General features: G+C 45.8%; 1 protein-coding gene across 1 annotated transcript in view; it reads right to left on the bottom strand.

The window, feature by feature from the left end:
- Positions 1-26613, bottom strand: part of CLPB (ClpB family mitochondrial disaggregase) — a 139642-nt gene that overhangs the window by 12082 nt on the left and 100947 nt on the right. Inside the window, exons 8-12 of the mRNA XM_075919632.1 lie at positions 18342-18419; positions 13064-13119; positions 10057-10101; positions 6296-6457; positions 915-1071 (exon numbers count right to left, since the gene is read on the bottom strand). Coding sequence (XP_075775747.1) covers positions 915-1071; positions 6296-6457; positions 10057-10101; positions 13064-13119; positions 18342-18419 — 498 coding nt within the window. The remainder of the gene's footprint in view (positions 1-914; positions 1072-6295; positions 6458-10056; positions 10102-13063; positions 13120-18341; positions 18420-26613) is intronic.

Below are 26613 nucleotides of genomic sequence, written 5' to 3'. Positions count from 1 at the left end.
AGCTCATGTGGCGGGCCTGTATGTCCTCTCCTGCCTGAGACTGGCAACCAAAGATGCTTTGCCTCAGACAGCACAATCAGAAGCATGTGCCAACTGCAGGCACACCAGCTCACCTCAGGAAGAACAAGGGACCTATTCAGAATTGCCCACTGAGTTGGTGCCAAAGGAAACAAACGACTTTCTAAGACCTTCAGTTTTCTCCAGGTAGAAACTCAAAGAGTTTTTAACAGCTTGGGCAGAAGAACTTCAATGCGATGAGCACACAGAAGTGGAAAAAATACTGGTGGAGAGATTGGTTCATGAAAGTAGAATTCCATCACCAACTTAGGAAGGAGGGTGGGAGGTGGCCACAGCACCACCTTAACTAGGGATGTTAAATTTAGATTAATTAACTAATCGAATAGTCGATGGGATTTCCATCGACTATTCAATTAGTCTATAAGGGTACCTCTGCCTTTGAACTGTAGCAAGAGCCTGGCAGGGCTCTTGTACATTTCAAAAGCGGAAGTCCCACAGAGAACAGGGGGCCAGCAGGGACTTCCCCGCTGGCCTCCTGCTCCCTGTGGGCCTGAGCCTTTGAAATGTACAAGAGCTCCAGCGGTGATCTTGTATATTTCAAAAGGAAGCCCGCCACATGGCTAAAGCAGAAGTGAGGTCACAACATTTACAAGTTCCAGCTGCGGTTTCTGCTGGGAATTCTTTGCCTGGCTTAGGAGGAGGAACTAGCTGGAAGGTCCAAGTGGTGACGGTAGCAGAAGTTGGTGATAGACAATTGACCAGCATTGGAAGGTTCCTGCCAATAAAGGCTCTGTGGCTTATGAGGCAAAGCACATGACTCCACATCATAGGATGTACAGAGGTAATTTGATGAAGACGGTTCCTTTGAGGATTGGATATCTAGGAGAGGTGGTTACCTAGGTTTTCGGCAAGCCTGTTCCTACTCATTTCCAGCGCCTCCTGTCTGAGCTGCAGGGCATGCTGGGCGATCTCATCACTTGCCACGTTGGAGGTCATGATGAAGATGGCATCCTTGCAGTCAATGGTCTTTCCCTTCCCATCCGTCAGCCTGCCCTTCAACAAGAACAAACACCAAAAACTGCATCAACAGGGCTGTTGTGCGGTGACACTGCAGAACGCTGCAAAAAGCATGGGGGAGATTTCAAACACATGAGTGCCAAACCCTTCTTCCCAAGATGGCGATAGTGCTTAAAGGAAGCCTGGACTAATGTCCTGCGTGGCTATGGGTGTCACTGAAATAACTCTGTGCTAGAGAGGTAGCATAGTACCCATGAACCCTTCACAGGGAGCGGGAGGACAGGGAGGGAGGGTTAATGGGAACTGGTATTTGCCAAGTGCTTTCATTGGGGGAAGGCATAATTTGGAGGAGCAAAATGTTATTATTATTATAATAGTCAGATGAAAACAAAAATAAATACTCGTGTAGGAGGGGACTAGCCACAGAGGGTTAGGAAACTGTCACCAGAAAACTGATAATGATTGTCATCACTCTAGAGCAGGGGTGGGCAATAATTTTTGATGGGGGCCAACTTCAGGATTTTGAAAGCAGTCAAGGGCTGCACTCTTCTATGGAAGGGTTATGGGGTCTGGGACGGAGGCTGGGTGCAGAACGGAGCTTGAGGTCGGGGACTGGAGTGCAGGAGGGTCTGAGAGGGAGTTTGGGTGAAGGAGGGAATTGTGACCTGAGACCCAGGATTGGGGTGTACAGCCCTGGAGGGGATATGGGTGCAGGAGAGGATTCTGGCCTGAGGGAGGGGTGTAGCAGAGGGTGTAGGGTCTGCGAGGGAGCGGTGACCTTGGGCGGGGGTAAGGGAGGCGGGTTTCAAACTTTTTTTCCTCATGACTCAGTTGAAGAAAATTGTTGACGTCTGCGACCCGACATCATGTGATTAGAGTGTGGGGCTTCCCTTGAGTGGCTCCTGGTTAGCAGTGCAGCCGGGGGGGCTAAGGCAGCTTCCTGTCTCTCCTGGCCCTGCAGACCAGGCTGCACCCCAGAAGCAGTCAGCAGCAGGCTCTCAGCCAGTGGGAGTGCGGAGCTAGTGCTCAGGGCAGGGGCAGAGCACGGAGCCTTGTGCGCTTTCCCTCCTCCCAGAAGTTGGGCCTGCTACTGGCTGCTTCTGCAGCACAGCACAGTCTACAGTGCCAGGACAGGCAGGAAACTGCCTTAGCCCACCCACTGGTCACCTGATCCCCATGCAGCAACGAGACCTAGCGCCCGACATTCCACAGCTCAGTACTGGGTCGCAACCCACAGTTCGAAAAACACTGGCCTAGGAAAGAGGGTGCAGAGGGTTTTGGTGGTGACCTGGGGCAAAGGACTGAGGTGCAGGGTCTGAGAGGGGGTATGGGTGCAGGAGAGGATTCCGGCCTGCGGGAAGGGTGCAGGAGGGAGCGCAGGGTTTGTGAGCGAGCTGTGACCTGGATGAGTGGAGGGTGAAGAAAGTTTGGGTGGTGACCTGGGGCAGGGAATTGGATGTGGGAGGGGGTAGAGAGCAGGCTCTGTCTAGTAGGTGCTTACCTAGGAGGCTTCTGGACAGGACCCTCAGGCAGGCTCCCTGCCTGCCGCAGCCCAAGGCTCAATGCGGCTGGCTGCTCTGTGTCTGAGAGTCCTGGTGGGGTGGGCCATGGGACTGACTGAAAGGCTTCTTCTGGCCCATATGCTGTATCTTACCCGCTCCTACTCTAGAATAAGGGTGTGGGCTGGGGGTTGTGTGTGTGGATGAGTTGTTAGACTGACAGTGCAACTTCACTAAGCTATAGAGAGCAATGTATGGTACAGCAGGATTGTGCCGACAGATCAGATGAGGGATCATAACTGCAGCTACTGTCCAATATCCACACGCAGTGCATTAACCAGAGGGGACAGCCGCAGGTGTGTGTGTCCTGCGCAGGGGGGCGATTGTTACGGTTGTGAGCACTGATCTCCTCTGGATCATTGTCAATCCTACGGTACTAAAAGAGGAACCTTTCAAAAATACTAATTTTCTTTAGTAATAACAAAAAAGAACAAGGTCTCAAGGCAGCCTCCCCACCCCCGCTATGTACACAAGAGCAGATACCCAGCACAATGACACAAATCCTCGTAGGGTGCTTGATATTAACGTTTAGGTTATTGCCCTGTCAAGCATGTGGTGCAGCAATTGATTTCACATTTAGCTGCTGCCGTGATGATCTATGCAAGAAAAAATTGTGTTATTAATCCTTAAAAGAAAAAAAGGGGGTTTGAAGTTTGTTTGCCTCTTAGGACAGATTGAAGCTTCAAAAACCTCCCACAATAAGGTTGTGCACTCAATCTACCATGCAGGAGTCATATAACACTTGTCTAGCTCCATTGCCAGGCACTAAGTTGCCTCACAGACACAGGGCGTTTATCTCTGTCCTCCCATCGGTTTATACAGATGCAACCATGCCGCCCAAAGGCAGACAATGAGCAGAGCCCTCCCTTGAAGAGCAAACAGTACACATGCCAGGCAAAATGGGAGTCTGTGATTCCTGCCAATACCCTCTCTTCTCAATATTACTAGGGCCAGATTAGTGTGCATGGCTAAGGGAGAACAGCCGCAGGACATGCTATCACAGACAGCCCGAGCAATCATAACCATAATCAGGCTGACTCAGAAAGCAGACAAGCCCTTAATAAGAAATAGCATTATACAATATCGATGGCGGTATCTGCCAGATTCAACAGGCTCCTGAGTCTCCTTTCAGTCCATAGCGTGTCTCTGCATGGTGCAGAGATACATCCATTTGCTCCTGCTAAAGAGAGGTTAGGTTGTCTGCCTTATGTTAAAGGGGTACAGTCTAACTCAGGAGCAAGGAACCTTTTTTCTATCTGGGGCCACTGACCCACAAGTAAAATCAGTTGTGGGCCACGCGCAGCCCTGCAGGGGTATGCAGAGGCCTGGGACTTCCCCTAGGCTCTGGGAGAGAGGAGGCAGAAATGAGGAGTACAGGAGGGGGCTCTGGATTGGGTCTGAAGGGTTTGGAGTCTGGGAGTGGACTCAGGGCTTGGCCAGAGGGCTGGGGTGCAAGTGCGGGATTTGGGAAGGAGTTAGGGTGCAGGACAGAGTCCTGACCTGGGGCAGGAGGTTCAGGAATGGGGGTGCGGGCTCTGGGATGGAGTTTGGCTGTGGGAGTGGGCTCATGGCAGGGATACAGAAGGGGACTCATGACTGAGGCAGAGTTTGGGGGTGGGGGTGCAGGCTTTGGGAGGGAGTACTGATTTTGGACAGGTTTTGGGGTGGGGGTGTGGACTCTGGGAGGGGTTTGGAGTGTTGGAGGGGGCTCAGGGCTGGGGTGTGGGAGTGGGCGAGTGGTGCCAGCACCGTTTACCTCAGATGGCTCCTGGGTGGTGATGCAGCAGGGCTAAGGCAGGCTCTCCCCCCCCCTCCCAGCTCCCAGAAGCTGCCATGATGCGGTCAGGTGGCTCTCTGTGGTGCACACTGCTCATGCCCGCTGGTTCTACCCCTGCAGCTCCCATTGGTCGTGGTTCCCAACCAATTGATGTTGAGGGGGCAGCTGCATGTGGACTCTGAGCTTCCCTGGTTGCCCATCCCTGTGACTAGGGGCTGCAGGAACAGCTGACTAGCCTGACCTTAGCTTTCTCCACAGCTGCATGAGCCAGTGCTCATGGTTTCAGCCCCGGCGGGGGAGCTACAGCTCAGGGCTTCCGGTCTGTGGTGCAGAATCTTGCCGCAAGCCGGATGAAATTAAGCAGGGCTCACAAGCTGGAGGTTCCCTACCCCTGGCTTAACTGCTCAGCATCTGCACAGGAAAACTATTTCACTCGGTGTTTTCTCCACTGTATGCCCACACCTGTACTGAGCGCAGTTCTGGTTGCCTCATCTCAAAAAGAGATACATTAAAACTGGGAACAGCGCAGAGAAAGGCAACAACATGAGGGGTATGAAACAGCTGCCATCCAAGGAGAGATTAAAAAGACTGGAACTATTCAGCTTGGGAAAGAGATGACTAAGGGGGGCTACGATAGAGGACTAGAAGATCACAACTGATGCAACGAAAATGAATAAGAAAGTGCTATTTGCCCCTTCACATAACACAAAAACCAGGGGGTCAACGAAGAAAATTAACAGGCAGTACGTTTAAAAGAAACATAAGGAAGCGCTTCTTCATACAACCCACAGTGAGCATGCTGAACTCGTTACCAGGGGGTGTGGTGAAGGCCAAAAGTATAAACAAGTTAAAAAAAAGAGCCAGGCAAGCTGATGGAGGACAGGTCCATCAGTGGCTGTTAGCCAGGATGCTCAGGGATGCAACCCCATGCTCTGGATGTCCCTAGGGCAAAGGGAGGCAAACTATGGCCTACAGGTCACATCCGGTCTGTGGGACCCTTCTGGTCCCCAAGTTCCTACCCAGCTCCTCTCCATCTGTCCTCCCTACCCCACAGCCTCAGCTCACTGTGCCATCAGCACCGATGCTCCAGGTGATGCAGCTGCGAGCTTCGACCAGTTGGCATAGCTGTAGCACCGCCAGCCATGGTGCTCTAGGCAGTGCGGTTAGGGAAGGGCAGGGGAATTGTATGGAGAGTGAGGGATCCCAGGAGATGGTCAGGGGGGCTGGACTGGGGGCTAGGAGTCCTGGGGGGAGGATGGCCAGGGGTAGTAGGTTCTAATGGAGAGGAAGGGGACCAGGAGTGGGGGTTGGATGGAGTGGGTTTACTAGGGGCAGAGGGGTTGGATGAGGTCAAAAGGTGAGTTGGAGTGGGGAACAGGAGGGGTTGGTTGGGACGGAGGTCTTGGGGGGCCAGTCAGGAGATGGGGAACAAAAGGGTTGGATGGGGGTGAGGGTCTTGGGGCACAGGCAAGGAGTCAGATAGGGGGTGGGGGCTGGGCCATTCCTGCCTGTTTGGGAGCCACAGCTAGCTTCCCTATCTGGCCCTCCATACAACTGCACAACCCTGATGTGGCCCTTCATGCCAAAAAGTTGCCCACCCCTGCCGTAGGGCCTAGGCTCTGACTGGAGGGTGCTGGGACTGGACAATGGGACGGATCAGTTCACGACTGCCCTGTTTTGTTCATTCCCTCTTGGACACCTGGCTCAGGCCACTGTTGGAAGGCAGGGTACTGAGCTAGCTGGACCATGGGTCTGACCCAGTGTGGTCACTGTTTCTGGAACACAAAGATGGGGGTTCAGACGTGTCTAGTGATTTGGGGTGCCTAGACTGAGACACCCAGGCGCTAGCTGTACCAGCCAGCCCCTGGTCTCCATCGCTCTCATGCTGCACACGCTCACACTCTGACGCTGAGACCCGACTTACTTCGTCAAATAGCTGCAGCATAATGGTGAGAACATCTGGATGGGCTTTGTCAACCTCGTCGAAGAGGACCACAGCATTTGGGCACTGCTTTAGCTTCTTGGTTAGCTGCCCGCCCTCTTCGTGGCCAACGTAGCCTGGTGGGGAGCCAATAAATTTGGCAACCTAAGAGGAAGAGATTGAAAACAAGGCATTGAAGAGGTGACGTGTGAATGCTTGGGAGGCGCTCCTCTGATTATATGGGAACTAATGACCACTAATTTTTTAACATAAGATATGTGTTATATCTCCACCAGGGCTGGCATCTTTCATTCTCCAAGTGCCCCACATGCACCTGGATAAGCAGTTAGATACATGCAACACAGCGACTGCTGAGCAATACATACTCGGTAATAGCTCATTCACAGCCTTGGACATTCGAACCTAAAGAAACGTCTATATGTACCAGTTAGCATGCAGCAAGGACGTAACTCTACAATGCTCTCGTTTGCTGTGCACTACCTGACCATGTGGACCCTGGCATGGAAATCGCAGTGAGTCTACATGGCCAGTAAGTGCTGATGCGTTGTAGATTTACACCTCAGTTTGCTGAGAACTAAATGGCTTTAAATTCAAACCATGAATAGGCTTTTTAAACAGAGAGATTGTGGCCAGATGACACTAGCTCATTTCTATTCTTGTCAAAAAAAAATACCGGGGGTTCTTTAATGATCATCTTCCTGGTCTCCTTTAATATCAGTTACAACACTTCCAGAGCAGGACAGGTGAGAAATGGGGACAGCTAGTTGCTTCAGTGGAAAATTGAAAGTGTGGAGAGGAAACAGAGACTTCAGATTGGTCAAGAATGTGAACAGGTTTCAGGGAGACGACGAAAGATGGAGCCTCTTCTCACTCCCAGCTGCGGGGACCAATTGGGAATCAGAGCATGGAAAAATACAAAGGAATTCTGCAAATAAAATACACTGAAAAAAATCATAACAAAAATATCTGCTCTTTCTACTTCAGTAATAAATGGAAGTATTTCTCTGATGCTAGGAGAAGACTATTCAGACACAGCTTTTGGTTACTCACTATAATGCCAGTATCTTGGCCAAGATTTTAAAAAGCACCTGGTGATTTTGGGTGCACAACTTAAGACACATTAAAGAAGCCTGACTTTCAGAGGGTGGGTGCTCAGATAACAAACCCTTAAAACATTTAGCTTGAGAAAGGGAAAACTCACAACTTCTTGTTCTGGAACAAGGAAATGGCCCAGCAGTATGAAAAATGTGTTGCAAACTAGCTTTGTGCTGGCGAATAACAGTTGTGTCCTTATGTTCATTTGCCCATGCTGCCACCTGACATAACTGCATTTACCAACCACAGTTCCCTTTCAGTATTCCTGCCTATCCAGGACAATACAGGAAATCTGGAGGAAAAAAGCCAACCTAGGTCCATCCTTTGAACTGACCACAGTACTTCCTCATACAGAGGCTGATGCCCGCTTTTTGCCAGTTGTAGAGTATTTTGCACAGACCCATCAGCCTCGGGAGAGCTTCGATCCTTACTTTCTGCTCCTCTTCCTGAGAAATGCACATCTTCTTCTGGCCCTTGATTGGCCCTCCCTTCCTGTTTTGAGAGTGCTACATTTTACCCCACAGGTGCGAGGCTCCCACTCAGCGGTCAGAATGTGGCTGAAGGCAGTCTAGTCATTCCGATTGTTTTAGCAGTGCCATCAACAGTGTCCGATTCCCCACGCTGTTCCTTAATGCTGTATTCTCCGGCACTGACCTCTTGATCTTTGTTTGCCTGAAAAACTTGTTCTTCCTTTGCCCTTCTCTGCCCTGACTTTTCTTTACAGAACTCTCTCAAATCTGTCTCTGAGCATTCTTCTGGTTTCCATCTCTAGATCTCTTTCTTTCCGATGCTTTCCAGTAAATAGCAGTATCCAGCCCATTTTCTAGCCCTCTTTTCTATGGATTTCAACATGCTTAGCAATCACACTGAGATTCACAATTGCCCTCTGTGATAGTTAAGCGTTGTTATTGTCCCTCCTCACAGTCTAGCAAAGGAGTTACATGATGTAACCAAGGGCGCTGCATATCAGAGTTCTTTCTCCACTCTGAGCACAAGATGGGAACGTGCACAGAAATAAATGCACAGAGCTGTTAGCATCCAAAACTGACAATCCCAACCTGGGGCTTTTCCTTTATTTTCTGGAACTTTCAATAGAGACCTTAGCTTTAGCAGGCTGTTCTATGAAAGGTTGTCTCTCAAATGTCGTAGGTGCCCTCTCGTGACCCACGGACCATCCTCTGCAGTTTGAGTTAATGAGACCCTTTTTGTTTTCCTTCCTTCTTGCACACTGTTTAAGGATGTAGCTGCTTCTGTTACTAGCCTCCTCTTTAGCCCTAACTCACACTCTTCAGGATCTCCCAGTACCTCACTCTATTTACCACCTATAAGGATCTGCAAGCCATCTACAGCTGTCAGGAGAAAGAAAGGGAGCCTATGTAAAACACTGTACACTCTTTATAGATTACTCTTTCCAGCCTGAAATTTTTAGTACCATCAGACCTTCTTGCTCTGTTTGCAACAGCTTTAAAAACCGTTTTAGCAGTGCTTCTCACAGGCACAACTCATTCCTAAAACCCTGCATTGGGTCACACAAATTATGCCTACACAGCAACAGCTGTGCACAAACTATCCATGCTGACTAGAATCCACCCAGTGTGCGTAACAATAGCTGTGTAGCTCTGGCTTCAGTGAGGAAAGTATAGATCCAGCATGGATCCTCAGCTTGCAAGTCAGCTCTGAATTCCACAATGCACTGCTGTCACTGGTACTATTCCCTGTTTTAGCTGTCTTCAGATTTTGTTGTGTAGACATACCCTGAGTCTCTGGGATCTGTTATTAACCCAGCTGGTCTGCTTCTCTTCCAAATGGTGGACATGGTATTTGTCCAAGATGCTACACAAGTTTGCTGGGATGCTGTATCATCTGTATACTAAAAATCTATTAGCACCTCTTCCTCAATTTAGTCAATCCCCTCTCATTCCTAGGGATGTATGAACCTTTCAGAGGATGCCCAGTCTCACCAAGTGCTCTTCTCAAGTAGGGGGTATTACTTACAACATGGCTGATCACATACATTTGGACAGGATTCTTTCCTGAACACAACTATTCCAATACTCTTGCTCTTGAGACCACTGGCACCAAAATATAGGATGCATGTAGTTAGTTATCAAGCTTTTCCTTTGACTTGGCTCTGCTCTGCCTTGGCACTTTACACTCCAGTGCAGTAGTGCCTAAACTTTTTCTCCCATGCCTCCCCCTTTCCCACACATGCTTGTCCACTGCCAAGAACAGAGTCATGGCTGGAGGCTGGGGCTGCAAGCTGAGGTGTGGCAGGGGGCCAATGCCAGGGGCCAAGCCACAGCTGGGAGCAGAGCCATGGCTGGGACCGCAGCTTTTGCTATTCTCCTGGCATCCCTATTTGCAATATTCACTTCTCAGTTCCTGGAGACCAGGAGCCTAATCCTGAAAGACGCTGAGCACACTCACCACTCCCCCGATTTCTCTCTCATGATTAGATCTCATGCTAAGGTACAAGACCTGTCAGGTGCTTGTTGCCTTCAATGGGAGCTAAGAAGGTGCTCAGCCTCTCACAGGGCAGTGATGGCAGGTGGAGGGAAGAGAGAGAGTTGCAATTGACATGATTTGTTTAAATTACTTATTAAACTAGAATTTCAGTCTCTGGGAATACAGATGGGCCATTTACTAACCTCATGCCTTTCCTGGAACTCTGACATGTCCAGTCTAATGAAACCCTGCAACAGAAATAAATAAGCAATGTTATTTTTGATTAATGCTCTACAAATTTTATTACATTTATTAATTTTATTATGTTTATTACATCTTTGGATCCAGCACAATAGCTGAGGTGGACTAACATGCTGAAGTGTTTGCTCCCAAAGATGCCTGTCAATGAAATGCTTAGATACATTTCTTGTAAAAGGCTGAGTCTCTGACTCTGAAAGAAGAGGGCAGAAATAAATCCCAGGTTTCTCAAGAGTATGTAAAATAGTCCCAAATCTGGCCACTCTTGGTTTGAACAAGTTCACTGAAGACGACCAGCTCTCATCACTACAGTGGGGGGGATGAAAATGGGACCTACAATTCGCTGCAGAAAATGGCCATTATTACTGTTCAATTGTTTAGAAATAAATCAATGGGAACGCATAATGCCTACTCTCTTTAAAAAAATCATAGTCGAGATAAATTAAGCACTTGGATGATCACAGCATTGAGATAATATTATCTCAGAATTTATAGGTTGCTACACAAAGCTCCTTTTATGTCGGAAAGGGCTGATAGTTCATTGCAGAAAATGAATTTCCCATGCTCGCAGCTATAACTTAGCTCATATTGCTATGAAAAGGCAAGCTTGAACTTTCCTAGCAGTGATAGCAGGGATGGGAGTACCTGACAACCAACCAGGTCTCCAAAGGCATTTCTTCTAGTCACAGCTCATACCTCTGTGACCCACATGCTGTGTGACATACATGACTCATCCTATAATTGTAGCAGCTGGAGAGCCACGGTGAGTGTTCTGTGGGTGCTAAAGTATCTTGGATGCCTTGTGCTCAATGCACAGCAAATATTACCGGCTGCCACTTCAGTGGCCTTTACCAACCCTCCTGAAATCCACGTTTCTCTATGCTTATAAGAAGCTAATTGACTCTTATCTTCTACTTATCTATATTACCCATCTTATTAGTGACGCACTCATTTGTGTGGAGGAACAGTAGCTGAAGTGGAACTGAAGAGCATATAGAAATGGGTGTGAAATTGGGCACTGTTTTGTGGCAAGATAGGGTGAATGGAAATCCATCTAAGAATAGACTTATGGTAGCAAAAATCAAATTAAGAAGGAGACATCTACCTACACTTTTCTAAACATCCCCTATCCACTGAGACACAATGGATACAGAAACACAGAAGAGTAGGGAAGACACAGACTGGAACTCTAAATAGTTCCCGAATAGTTAGCAGAGGGTAAAGGTGTAAAACTATAGTTTCAGAATACTGGCTATAATTGGGAATTCCCATTGGCTTTTGAATCCCAACAGTAGCTTCCTTCTCCCAGGGACTTAACACTAAAAGATGCTCGATTTAGCTCCCAAGGTATTGAGAGCTGGTGACTCCGGATCTCCCAAGAGGATCTGCTTTTAACACAAGTCCACAACACAAAGTAGAGACAAGCAAAATCAGTGCCACTCCTGAAAAGAGATCTCATGTACACTAGTGCAAATCAAGAGTATCCCTCCTGAGAGTCCAGTGAATTACTCTGGAGAGAGCAAAATTGACACCAGGCCCTAAGACGTTTCTCAACTCGCATTTGTGATCTAACCCCGCCTGTGTCAGCAAATCATCAGAGAGTTCATTGGACGTACAGCACATATTAAGGCAGGCCGTATAAGGATATGAGCATTTGTAATTAAATATTAACCTTTCTGTCAGTATGAAAATGAGACCATTACAAATGCTTCTTTCTTAATAAGCCAGTTCCTGCTAATAGCTGCATCCCCTATAACTGTCCATAAAGTTTATGACCCCTCTTCAGAGGGCTAATTACTGCAATGATTGCCAAACAGTCAAACTCTGATGTGTGCATGCTATTGAATTAACCCAGCATTCAATGTTCGGCTGATTTTTCTATTTGATGTTTAGCTGAAGCACTGACCAATCCCAGGTGCAGCAGCTCTGAGTTAAGATGCTTGTCCCCCAGGAAGTGGAATTTATTACATTTAAAAGGCAATTATAGATGGATGAGGAAAAGAAACCAGACCAGGCTGTTTTATGACCTGGTTTTACTTTTGATCCTTCTTTCAAAATGTGTCATTTCATCTGGTCTTTTCTCCACTTCTGGGAGAGGCAGATTTGACTTAACTCCAGTTTGCATGATGCTTTGGTGCGTCGTCTCTGCGTTTTCTTCTGTGACATCCAAAGGGCTGGTTTTTGAGGCTCATGCTAGTTTTACCCTGGCATATTTCCACTGACCTCAGTGGAAGCCGCTGGGGCTTCTGAGATGTAGGCAGGTCTTAAACATGGAGCCTAACTGTAGGCTCCCAATTTTTAAAATCTTGGTCCAGTTTTGATAAGGGGAAAAAAAAGATGTTCTGAAACCTAATACTACCTAAAAATGTTTCCTTAATATACCCTTTCAAAAATAAATCCCAAGAAAACAGCTATAACAATCCATGACCAACCACTCTGGCACTGAGAACCTGAAAATGGCGTCACTCGTTTTCACTGTCCAAGCTGACTGAAATGTAAAAACCAAACGTGTAGCACATAGAGAGGCATGTCAAGTGGACTTTCAGAATTCCTTCACTTCCAATGGTCTAAGGCTTTATTAGTGACACAGGCAAAAGAAATGTTTTTGTTCACAGCACATGATTTTCAAATTAACAGTAGCCTCATAAACACAGAAAACTGCTTTTGCTAAAATCTTTGAATTACACTGAAGTGTTATTAAAGCAGGGACAGAGGGTTTTTTTTTTTTTAAAGTTTGCTTTTAACCAACAGCTTCCCTTACTGATGCACAAAAACAAATCTGATGCTTCCTGTCAGCTGTTGAATAAAGTGCCACAGTGACCCAGATTGGACAGGTATGAGTGTGGCTCTCCACCACAGAAGGACTATGCAGTGAGGCATGCACTAATGAACAAAATTACGTTGCTATTTAAACCGCAGCGGACGAGAGAGTACAACTAAAACAGGGGTTACCTTCTTGGCATCTTTGTGCATGTACTTGGCTGTCTGTTTAGCCAGTTCTGTTTTACCTAGTCAGAAAATATTAAGAAAAAAATTGTGTTAAAACAATCAGAATGTGTGTTCCATGTACCACAAATAATTACAAGAGTCACATGTCTAATTCTATACAACACGTGCTCAATACAGGACTTTAACTCAGTTCAGACACTAGAGGCAGTCCATAGATGGAGATTTTCTCTGTAACAATATTCCATGTTCAGCAGCTGTATTAATATAGAATACTATAAATGAAACTTTCCACAAAAATTCACTCAGGATACTGTCTTTTCATAAGGTTAGAGCATGAATCAAAACATGGTTCTTAAAGAATATTGATTGCAACCACAGGAGGCTGTTATGACTCTGTGGGTTTTGCCCACGAAAGCTCATGATACTACATACCTATTTTTGTTAGTCTCTAAGGTACTACAGCACTACTTGTTTCTGTATAAGATAAGCCAGGAATTTCAAAAGCGAGTAGTGGCTTTAGGTAGGGATGTATAAGGGTAACTGGTTAACTGGTTACAGGGTGAGCACTGCCTTACTGGCATGCTTCCTGGAGTAACCGGCTAAGTGGCGTCTGCCTGGGGTGGAGCAGCCCCACTCCTGCAGTGAGTTGCAGCAGGCCCTGCCCGGACAGGCTGGAGGTCTGCAGCGCAGGGAGCTCTGCCCGGCCCCAGCAGCCCAGCTGGGCCCATCACAGGGGGCTGCGCCAGCAGGCCAGTTAACTAATTAAATGTATAATTTAACTGGTTATCATTTGAAATTGGATTTTACATCCCTAATTTTAGGCAGCTCAGATTTTGGGTACCCAGCTTGCGACACCTCAAAGAGGCCTGATTTGCAGAAGGCAGGAGCTCAGCTCTTTCTGAGCAGCAGGTCGCTTTAAGACACCGCCAGGCAGAAATGGCAAAATGGAGTCACCCACAGATAACAGTGAGTTTTAAAAATCTTGGTTTCCCATTTAGAACAAATAATTTTAATGCATCTTTTAATAGCAGCTATTATTTATTATGTGCATTGCAGCAGCCTTTAGGAGCCCTGTCACGGAACAGGCAGCTGATGTGCTAGGTGCTGAACAAACACTCAGCAGAAGGAAAGTGCCTGCCCCAAAGGCTTGCAATCTAAATATAAGACAAGTCACATCAAATACCTACTAGGGATGTTAACATTTTCAGCTCCCGCCAAGGAAACTGCCCCCACCCCTGCGCTGCTGCCTCTGATACAGAAGCAGCATTGTAGAAGGGGAAGGGGGGACAAGCAAACACCGTCTCCCACCTCCGCCACTGTGTGTAAACACGGACCCGCTGATCATTTCTGCAGTTACAGATTTACAAAAATACACACATTTTAACATCCCTAGTAGGTATATGATGTGGCTACCCAAATTTTTTACATGTGGAGGGAGGGAGGGAGCCAGTGCTCACTGGGAGTGCTTCCCGAGAGCACCAGCTCCCACTTGTCCCTCCTTCCTCCCCACATTGCTGCCTCTATATCAGAGGCAGCAGGGAAGAAGGGAGGGGGACAATCAGCTGTGCAGGATCCGGTATGCATGAGGAGCTGGTTTGAAAGCTGGCTCCCCGCATGTACCAGCTCCTGCCTGCCCCCCCCCATTCCATGCTGCTGCTTCTGTGAGAGGCAGCAGTGCAGGGAGGGGAGAGGTGGCTCCACAGGAGTCAGCATGCATGGGGCTTTAAAGCTGTCTCCCCACACATACTGGCTCCCGCCTGCCCCCCGTGCGGCTGCCTCTGATACAACAGAGGGGAGCGAGAGGTCATGTATAACCGTGAAGGTTAGGCCATGTGTAACCACCCAGGCTCATCGGTTAACCATAGACATGAGTACACATTCACATCCCTAGTACCTATACAAAGACAGCGTTAGGGAGCACAAGGAAACAATGAGACAATATTAGTTAGCATGGTGTGCACTGGTGTCGGCACACCCTAGGGTTGCCAGCTTTCTAATCACACAAAGCCTAACACCCTTGCCATGTTCCTTGCTTCACCCTTCCCCTGAGGTCCTTTCCCCGTTCTGAGGCCGCCACTCACTCCATCCTTCCACCTTCTATTGCTTGCTCTCCCCCACCTTCACTCACTCATTCATTTTCAGGGGGCTGAGGCAGGGGTTTGGGGTGCAGGAGGGAATGAGGGCTCTGGGCTGGGCTTGTGGACTCTGAGGCTGGGCCAGAAATGAGGGGTTTGGACTGTGGGAGGAGGCCTTCGACTGAGAGCTGTGGTGTGAGAGGGGGTGCAGGCTCCTGCTGGTGATGCAAGATCTGGGATGGAGATGGGGGCATGTTGTCACTTCTGGGGGGTCACACGGAACTCGGTACAGAGCCTGCCAGCCCCATGCCAGCTAGACTTTTAACAGCCTGGTCAGCATTGCTGACCAGAATCCACCAGGTCCCATTTCAACCAGGTGTTTCAGTCAGAACCCTGACACCTGGCAACCCTGGCACACCAGCAGCCTTACTGTTAACAACAATTTTCTGAAGACATCAAGGAGAGTTTTAAGGAGGGATCCAAAGGAGGAAAATGAGCGTTTTAAGGAGAGATTTGAAGGACAATAATAAGGTAGCTTCTCTCACGTTTACAGGGAGCTTCTCCCAAGCATGAGGCGCAAAGGGTAAAAAGCACAAAGGTGCTTTTTGAAAATTTAACAAATGGACAATGAAGACTGCATCATGGGCTGAGCACAAGGGGATCCTCAGCTCAACATTTAATAGGTTTATTCTTGAATGGAGATACAGTGACATTCTAATTCTTTTGACAAAAACGATGCACAGTTGGATCCGATTTTTGTTACATTTATGCCAGACATCCCAGGGTTTTACTTTGCAGATGAGAAGTGAATTTGCTGGGAAACGTGATATTCTTTATTTATTTGATTTATCCAAGGAGTCTATCATAAAAACTCTAGGCACATGAACAATCAATAATTCAAAACATATATTACAGGATAAATCTACGTTGACACTGTATCAACAAACAGACTGGCTCAAGAAAACCGAGACCCTCGTCTCTCTGGATAGTCAGAAAGAGCCTGGGCAAACAGACAGGCTCTGGAGGGTACTATGCCGAGGGGGTGGGCAGGCCTGCAGATGGGTTTGGTGCAGCGGTTGGGAATATGTCTGGGCTGGGGCTCGTCTCTAGGCAGGAGGGGTATGTCTAGGCTAGGGGGCATGGCTGGGCTCTGGGGGTAGATGGCGTGAGTGTCTGTTCTCGGGGGGGAGAGACTGTGGCTGGATTCTAGGCAGGCTGTGGAATCTCCATCATTGGAGGTTTTGAAGAGCAGGTTGGACAAACACTTGTCAGGGATGGTCTAGACCAGTGGTCACCAACATGTAGATCAGGATCTGCTGGTAGAACCTGAAGCCTCTGACAGGTGAGCCTGGCTGGCTTGGCCAGAAGACTATTAAGTGCTGGCACTTCAGCTGCCTCTCCCCCTCTGCCCTGCTGCTCCTGTCCTCTGCCTCGGACCTGCCCTTTGGGAGCTCCTTTCTTGAAATGCAGGATAGGAGAGGTGGAGGGGGGGGTGCTGATTTCAGGGTGTCCCCCTCCTCTCATCCCCGTACTCCATCTCCACAGAGTGAGCAGGGCACAGCTTCAGAGAATGGGGGAGGGGGGGGAAGGGTATTTGGGTTTGAGGTAGATCCTGGATTGACTTAAATTTGGAAAGCAATCTTGTGCTTAAAAAGGTTGAAACCCACGTGTTCAGATGGTGCTCGGTCTTGCCATGAGAGCAGGGGACTGGACTTGGTGGCTCCTTGCGGTTCCTTTCAGTTCTCTGATTCGGGGGAAGGGTTGTGAGCATCTTGGCTGAGGCTCGGGGAGGGGAGGAAGTAGGGAGATGTAAATGTCTGGAATGGGGGAGCTGTGGTGGGAAGAAGTGAGAGTATCTGGGCTCAGGAAGTCCCCACAGCTGGTCTCTGCGCAGGGACTGGGTGTGAGTGTCTGGGCTGCAGGAGGGAGATGGGGGACTTCAGCAGGGTTGGAGGGGTGAGAGTATCTGGGCTAGGGAGGGCTCCAAGGCTGGGATCTGGGGGACGGGGTGTGAATGTCTGTCCTCCCCAACCTGTTCTCTGAGGGGGAGGGGGCAAAGAAACAAGTGGATTTTCATAGGGGTTTCTTTAACATTAACACTATTCTCCTAAGGAATGTGTGTGTGTGTGTTTATATTGTTACAGACATACTTGCTGACAGATTTTGAAATAAATTACCAAAATAATTCACACTGGCACAATTATATAATGTTATTTTGACAAATCTGCGGAAATTTTCAAAATATTGTTTGCACAATTTTTATCTTTCTGGTGCAGAATTCCCTCAAGAATAGATGCTTATTTCTTTCATATAGTTACACAGAAACTCATTTAGAGTAAATATGTTGGCAAGTATGGCTCAGACAGGACTCTGTAATGACAATAATGGCTACGTATGCCCAGTATCCTTAACCCATAAAACTAGAGCATCTTCCAGCCAACCAAGTCAATGCAGTGAGGGCATGTACAGTACAATGTCCATCGTCTTTCAAATGCCACATTTGGCTATTTTAACCTTTTTAACAGAGTACAAGTGATTCTATTTCACAAATCAACCAATGTTCATATTTCATGTTATTTTAAGTGATCAGGAAAAATATTATTAGTGCCAATAGCGTGCTAGGTGCTTTATAGACAAACAAGGTCTTTGCCCTGAAGTGCTGACATTCTAAAAGCCATCTCTGAAATTACTACATTTGTTATTTTGCATACCCATGCACGGATTTTTCTTTTGAAAGGTCCAATCTGTTAAAAGCAATATTTTTAGAATGAAAAATGTTCGTCTTAGGTTGAGACTCGAAGGCCCAGATTCTCAACTGCTGTAAATCAGTTTAGCTTCACTTGCATGAGCTGGAGATCTGGCCATACATTTGAATTTAAGCCTGAAGCAATTTTATTTACCCGGACAAAACACAGGAGGATGGGATAGACTGAGGATCCATTGGTGATCCCTTCCTAGCCACAGGAGCCGATGACATGCTTTACAAGTGAGTTCTAATTCCTTGAAAACAGGGTTTTGTGTGTGAGCTGACAGACCCTGAAGTACAGCTGGGGAAGAGGGCAAGTTGCTGTAACCCCTCCTCTTTCTCCCTTCTCCACACATGCTGTTGACATGAATGTCTAGATAGAACACATCACAAAATGATGCCTACATTAGGCCCCATCAGCTGTGCTCTCCCCCATGACAAATGACAACCCAGATGTTACCTATTCCTGATGATCCCAGGAACAGAAAAACCAGGGGATGTTCTTCATCGTACCAGCCATTTTCTTTTCTCCGAATTGCTGAGTTTAAACACAACAAAAATAAAAGGAGGAAGAAGAAAAAAAAGAGGCATATAAATCAATGACACAAAAGCAAGTATAATTATCACTAAGTATACACTATGTTTTACTGCTCTCTGCCCACTCAAAGTCTTCACTACCATTAGTGCTACCTAATTTGATTAGCTGGCAAGGCCTCCAGAGACACCTAATCAGGTTAGCATGGATTTGGAAAGCTGCCCAGAGCAGATTTCGGATAAAGTTTTCCAGGATGTGCACTCAATGTTGCCAGGGAAACAGAAAGGAGGGTGGACATTGAATGAATGAAGAAAGGGTGGTAGGGAGAGAATTCAAGAGGCGTGTTAGCTTTCCAGCTTGTAAGTGCAACCTTTATGTAAAGGGCTGGTTTGGAGAAGTTTGTCACTTCTTTCTCTTATGCAAATTGAAAGGAGGGGGGGCGGTTTGGATTCAAGGTCATGGCAGCCTTGAACTGATGTACATGCCACCGTAAGGGCTATTTAAAAACACTGGAAATGGGGATGGGTTGCAGATATCAATGAATGTCTGCAAAGGGATCTGAGCCTGTGTTATGGATCAGTGTCATAAATGGAAACCTCTACCCCACAGGCAGGGGTGGTTTAGAAAACAAAGTCCAATGATCAGTTACAAAATCCTGAAGGTCACACCAATCCTCCTGCTTCCGGGCACAGACTGATTTGCCTGCAGGGGTCAGGACTGAGTTCTCTCACCCAAAATGGGCTTCTGCAAATGCTAAAAGGCTGGATTCTGCCACCCGCAGCCTACCAGAGCAGTACCTGCCAACTGGAGCAGCCTCACCAAAACAAGGAAATCACTGGGACTATGTGGAGGGAGGGAAAGCAAAGTATAGCACAAAATGTGAACTAGGGTGGCACAACGGGACCCTAACAGTTTTGGCCTTTCAAGCATCTGGCAGCGGCTACTTCTAGATGCTGAATTCAGAACTAGTTGGGACTGTTCCAACACGTCATAAAGCTGCTTTAGTTCACATGGGAGATTGAGGGGGATCATGCAGCCATTTCTGGGTTTTGTTCTGCATGAGCTTTGATCTCCCCTGAATTTCACACAGTTTCAGACTCTAGCACCTCCAGAAATACAAAGCATAGCCGAGTCATATCTGTCTAGCTTTTGTACTAGAATCTTAAAACTGGCTTGGTTCCCCCTAAGTGGTTTGCAATGGGCCTGGGCTAAGTGTCTTTGGAGTATGCAGCAAAGTCTGAACCAGGGAATGGCTCCCAGATCTAGTCTAAGTACAGAATTGGAGTTAACTAGAAATGGGCCCCAACCAACCCCCAGATCAGATCTGGAATCTGAGAATGAGGAGAGTAATGTTTACCCAGCCTTGCAAACTGCTTTGATTTCTCGGAGTGAAAAACAAGTATTATTACACATGTAGGCGCATCCCTTAACAAAGGCATTTCCCAGAAAATATGGTCCAACGAGAAGGTCCCTCAGACCAAGATGAAGCATTGCAGCTGGGACCTAAGCTCACAGCAGGCTCCTTCTCAATTAAATAGGATTGTCTAATGATCTAGGATGGGGGGAGGGGGCATGGTTGGGGAAAAACGCGGGCACTTTGCTGTATTAGAGACAAAACACACAACATGTAGCAGCAAAGAGACAATTGTATCAGGTCAGAGGATTCTCACAATCATGTCTGAAGAATAAAGGATGTTGAATATTCAGCTTACAGGGGGTCTTGTAGTTCAGAAGAGACAGATTCATGTCTTAGACCACTGAGTCTCCGTGATTTATTTGCATTATTTAAAACAAACGCCCTTCTATTATAGCTCTTAAAAAAAGTTATTCTTGCCGTATTGATCGGCAGGTGCTGTAAAGCATTTTGTGACATTTTGTAGGAAGGAAGCTACAGACATATAAGTGGTATTGTATTGTAAATTGTGCTCCTAAGAACTTACCTGTAGCTGCTTTTTAAAATTCTACACAGACCGGTGTCTTAGCAGTTGCCAGAGGTCAATGAGACCAAAGATGCAGCATATCATGTTTGATATAAGTACTGCATAAACAGGCTAAATGCCAAGCTTTCAGGAATTACAGCCTAAAATACTTTAAAGATCGCAGAGGAGAATAACGGTAGCAGAGGTAAAGGCAGGCAGGATGAAAAATGGAAAGAAAATGAGCTTTGGGCTCTACAATGCTTTTCAAGTGAAATTCTGCTTTCAGAATGGAATTTCACTACTCAAGTGGCACTGTGAGGCTCCATGTTATTGTCTTTCAATGGTTTCCATACCAAATATACTCAGTTTTATTACTTTTGACTGCCACTCCACTAAATACAACCTGGGATCTGAGAGGCGAGCTGGGCTCTTTCCCTCTTATCTGTCCATCTCTCTTAGGAACTTAATAAAAGTTCTGTGGGTCAAATTCTGCTCCCAGCAACCCCAATGCAGCACCTTTGCCTCCAGATATAACTGAGAGAAACTCTGTAAGCAATGCTAGAAAGAAGTGACTCTAGCTCCTTTCCTAGAACTTGATTGTCTTTACACTAGAGAATGAAGTGCTAGCATGATGAAGTAGATACCAATAAATAAAGAGTTATGAAATGCAGATAACTGATAAAAGAAGCTAAGGGCATCACCAAAAAATGTATGGCTAGTTTAGTTAAGGACAATAAGAAGGAATTTTTAAAATGTATCAGGAATAAAAGCCATCCTAGCCATGGTTCAGAAGAGGACTTTCTAGGGGATAGGGGTAGAAAACTGTCAATCTTGATACAGAAAAGCCAAAATGTTCAATAACTATTTCTATTCTAGATTTGATTAGAAGCTGGATGATTTATTCATAACTTACAGCACTAATGAAAACCTTTCTATTCCAACAGTAACTAGGAAGTGTGTAAAAAGCACTGCTAAAGTTAAGTATTTTAAATTGGCAAGACTGGATCATTTCCACCAAAGATCTTAAAAAGAATTGGCTGAGGAACATTCTGAGCCATTAATGTTGATATTTGACAAACCTCTGCACACTTGGGAAACTTCTAAAGGTTGGGGGGAAAGCTAATGTTGCGCCTATATTTAAAGATGTAAGAAGGAGAACCCAAATAACTAGAGGCTGGTTAGCCAGACACTGATCCCAGGAAAAAATCATGGTAATGGCAAAGTGGGTTGCATTCAGTAAAGCCTTAAAGGATGGGCGCATAATGAATGTAAATAAACATGGATTTGTGGAAAATAGGTCTTATGAAACAAATCTGATATTTTGTTGATGAGATTACAAGGCTGGTTGATAAAGGTGACTGCTGGCATACTAGAGAGTTTGGCTGAGAAAGTTTGGTTGACACAATAGACTTCTATAAGGCATTTAACTTGGTGCTACATGGCATTCTGATTTACAGTATTATCCGTCTACAAAATCAAGGCAGCGCATATGAAATCGGTTAAAAACCAGCTAACAGATTGAAAGAAGTAATTATGAATGGGGAATTATCTAATGAGGAGTGTTTCTAGTGGGGTCCCTCTTGGCATTTTAGTACCTTTATCAATGATCTGGAGAAAACAAAATAATCACTGGTGAAGTTTATAGGCGTCATGACAATAGGTGGAGAAATAAAATAATGATGAGAGGTCAGATTTATAGAGTCATTGGGTTCACATGGAAAACTGAGTTCACTGTACAAATATCTTAATATAAGGTCATATGCCTAAGCACCAAGAATGCAAGTCACACTTACAAGATGGGGTCTATTCTGGAAAGCAATGACTTGGAGAAGACTTGCGGGCGGGGGGGCTAACCAACTGAACAAGAGCGGTCACTAAGAACAAATGCTATTCTTGAGTGTATATGAAGCAGGACTAGGCAAGTGGGTTAACATCTGCATATGGCATTAGTGAGACGACTCCAGGACACTGTGTAGTTCTGATGTCCATGCTTCTGAGTGGATGCTGACAAGCAAGGGCTCAGAAAAAAGCTGCAAGAATGATTTGAAATCTGGAAAACCTCCCTTACAGTGAAAGACTTAAGAAGCTAAATCTATTTATCTTAACAAAGAGAAGGTTCAGAGGTGATTTGATCAGCCTCTAAGGGTGTGTCTACACTGCACCATTATTTCGAAAGAACTAGTGTTATGTGAGTGTCTACACAGCACTTCTGTTATTTTGAAATAATACTGAAATAATGGGTGGTGTATTCTGACTTCTGTAAACCTCTTCTGAAACAGCTATTTCAAAATAGCTGCACTGTGGCTGCACCACTGCTGTTATTTCAAAATAGCTCCTCACCAGGGCTATTCTAAATAATTTCTCCCCAGTGCTTCCTGGGGCTCTAAATCGAGATAGCGCATACACTTTAGGGGAGCCTGCCTCGGACTAATTTCAAGGTTTCCTTGTAGTGTGGATGCTCTATTTTGAAATAAACTATTTCGGAATATATCCTCCGGAATAGTTTATTTTGAAATAAGCATGCAGTGTAAATGTACCCTAAATGCCTACATGAGGAAACGCATGTTTAATCTGCCAGGCAAAGGCTTAATAAGATCCAATGGCTGAAGTTAGACAAATTCAGACTAGAAGTAAGATAAATAGTTTTTAACCGTGAGGGTAATAAATCATTGGAACAAATAGGAATGTGGTGGGCCCTCTTCTCATCTGGAGTCTTTAAATCAAGACAGGACATCTTTCTAACAGATATTTGAGTTCAAGCAAAAGCTATGGGTTTGATACAAGAATGATGAAGTGAGATTCTCTGGCCTGTGCGATGCAGGATGTTGCTAATCATAATGGGTCCATCTGATCTTGAAATCTATTAATCTGTGACTGCCACACTGCCTGGCCACTGCACACTGTGCACTGGGCACAATCTGGTTTTGTGTGCATGTGTATTTGAGAGAGAGAGAAAGAGACACAGAGAGAAAGTGCAAGCAGAGAACTGAGCAAAAGTGGACGGGGGATAAATGTCATTGTAGGAAGCATGTGCTCTGACTGCCATGGACTTCAACAGTAGCCACAAGTGAGTGTACGAGAGGACAGAATTTGGTCTGTGCTGAACATCCAAGAGTCTGAACATTATAGCAAGATGAGGAGCAAGGCGAAAGAAACCACGCATACAAAGACTTTTTAACCCTATACTTGTGCAACACTGAGCAGAAGTCTGAGGTAGGGGTTTCCAAATGCTCGGAAATGTCAACGCCAACAGCAAAACTCAACAGATATATAACGCTGCCCTCCAGCTCCTCAGATCTAAGTAAAACAGCCATGATAAAGGGCGAGGTATGGTGCGAATAAGCTTGTTCTAATCCTACTGGGTAGTGCTGACTGAAAGAGAAACAGTCATGTTGAGGGCCTTTGCATAACAGCAGATGCACAATCCGCAACGACCTCAGGCTCTTTTGAGAATATTATAAGACACTTGCATTTCTCAGGTGGCTGAATGAACCAGGTCTTCCCTTGGCCTTTATCATTCACGTAAGAAATAAGAACAGCCATATTGGGTCAGACACCATTGTCTGTTATGCTTTCTTCCAACAGCAGCCAATGCCAGATCTTTCAGAGGGAATGAACAGAACAGGTAACCTTATGTGATATATCCCCTGCTACCCATTTCCAGCTTCTGGCAAACAGAGGCTAGGGACACTTCAAAACCTAGTTTGTGTCCCTGCTCCTCCTGGCTAATAGTCATTGATGGGCCTGTCCTCCAAGAACGTATCTAGTTCTTTTCTGAATCCTCTTATAGTCTTGGCTTTCAGCCCATCCTCTGGCAAAGAGTTCTGCAGAATGACTGTGTATTGTGTGAACAAATACTTCCTTTTGCTTGTTTTAATGGTGCTGACTATTAATTTCATTTGGTGACCCCTAGTACTTGCGTTATGAGAAGGAATAAATGACACTTCTCTATTTACTTTTTCTGCATCAGTCATGATTTTATAGACTGCTATCATGTCCCCCTTCAGTCGTCTCTTTTCCAAGCAGTAAAGTTTCAATGTTATTAATATTTTCTCTTCTGGAAACTGTTCTGTACCTTTAATCATTTTTCTTGACCTTTTCTGTACTTTTTCCAATTCAAACAAATTTTTTTGAGATGGGGCAACTATATCTGCATGCAGTATTCAAGAAGCGGGCACACCATGGATTTATATAGAAGCAATATGATATTTTCTGTCTTCTTATCTATCCATTTTCTAATGATTCCCAACCTGGTTAGTTTGATTGCCACTGAGTGGATGTTTTCAGAGAATTTATCCACGATGACTTTAAGATCTCTTTCTTGAGGAGTAACAGCTAATATAGATCCCAGCATTTTATATGTATAGTTAGAATGATGTTTTCCAGTGTGCATTGTGTTGCCTTTATCAACATTGCCATTTTGTTGCTCTGTCACCCATTTTAGTGAGATCCCTTTGTAACTCTTTGCAGTCTGCTTTGGACTTAGCTATTTTGAGTCATTTTCTATCATCTGCAAACTGCTTGCCCCCTTTTTCCAGCTCATTTGCGAATATGTACACAAGAGATCAAGTAATGAGGGTGGATTTAAAAGAAACAAATCCAAAAAACGGATGGAGAATATTATGACCACCACCACCACTTGCAGCAATGCCAGTTAAGATAATAAGAGTAATAAACTCTTGCTTCAGAGCATTACATGATTATTCTCAGAGGTCAGCATATACAACACTGCAGAGACAGTTGGGTTCACTGAGAGTTCGTGTTTTCACTTCTCTTTGCAGCAAGTTCGTAGATTAGATGGAAGACTGCCTATCATAAAATGAGGGATGATGACTCTAGACTGACGTTCTTGTTAGAAAGCTAGAAAGAGTTCTCAGTCATTGCTGTGAAGAAACATGGCTCTTGTTGATTATTTAGAACAACTGAGAGTGGCATGGTGTCAAAATGGTTTTGTATACAGCCTTAAAATAATGATCCTAGTCCAACTAAACAACCTAGCTGCACAAATCTAACAACAACGATTCAAGTCAACCAGAAAGAGAGAATTCAACAAGCAAGCCATCACTCTAAGCAGCTGTCCACCTCCACTCTAGCTAGTGCTGGCTGCTACACTGCTTAGCTATGACAAAAGGAACAATGAGATCATTTTAGGATGGAGTGATCCTGAAGCACCCATTAATGCAGGGATGGGAAGATTAAACTTCAGTGGCAGGCTCAGAGAGTAACACCCTGGCTTGACAGTGTGTTTCAGGTGTCCAAGCCGTACGATGCATTTGCCAGCACATTATGAATTTTTCATCAACATTCATGCAGGAAATCCATATTCCGGGTGGAGCTGCCTCCTTTGATGCTGAGGGTGTGAAGAAAATCTGGAGTAATGCTGCTTTACTGAACTCTCATGAAGAAATTCAAATCTACTGTAATGCGAAGGATGAAGATGATGTCTGTGCCTTCTTTTTGGAGCCATTTCCAGCGTCACTGCAGAGTTCTTACTTAATTTCGTACCTCTGGAACAGTATAACCGTGCTGCTATGTCTCTGAGAGGCCCTTCAGCTCGCTATTGAACTGATAAATTCACTGTATTACTTTACACAGATCAATACCCCAGCAGTTATCAGGGGTTGATGTGACCGAAATTGGTTTCAGCCAATTTGTGAGTGTAATAAATGTCCATTTATCAAATCAATTCATTCAGTGGTGCTTCTTAGACGCCCACGTTCATGGGACCACAAGGGTGACTCTCTTCTGGCATGTGCCAACTGCAGGATCACCTTCTACCTGGTGAGCTTCTGAATCTATTACAAGAGTATTCAAGAGCCCTCTTTCTACCTCAGATTTTGTCAACCTACAAGTTTACTGCAGGATCAAGATGGATAGGAATCTGAACTGAGTCACCGGGTGAGCACAACATTGCTAACTGTGCCACACTGTACAGAAGTTCTGAGATATGGAGGAAAAGGAATCCCTTTTACAGGATCCCAGGTCTTCCACTTGTCTTGATTGGCTGGGAGCAGTTCTGAGGACGACAGCGCTCAGTGGACACTTAAAATAGTTGTGCATGTGCAATAAATTCCCCCACATGTGGTCTGACCCTTCACAAGACAGGTACTAAGCATGCTCAGGTATGGGATTTGCAATTTGTCTGTAACAAAGTCATTTTCCTTGGGATCAAGGCCAGATGCTGCTCCTATTCATTCTTTATTGGATGGCAGCTCTCAACCCTTCGATATCTCAGCTGTAGGGCTGTTCAGAAAGGTCACTGTGTTATTTTATAATAT

This window comes from Pelodiscus sinensis, chromosome 1, assembly GCF_049634645.1.
Source record: "Pelodiscus sinensis isolate JC-2024 chromosome 1, ASM4963464v1, whole genome shotgun sequence".
NCBI lineage: Eukaryota > Metazoa > Chordata > Testudines > Trionychidae > Pelodiscus > Pelodiscus sinensis.
This window is presented reverse-complemented; position numbering and strand designations above follow the sequence as displayed.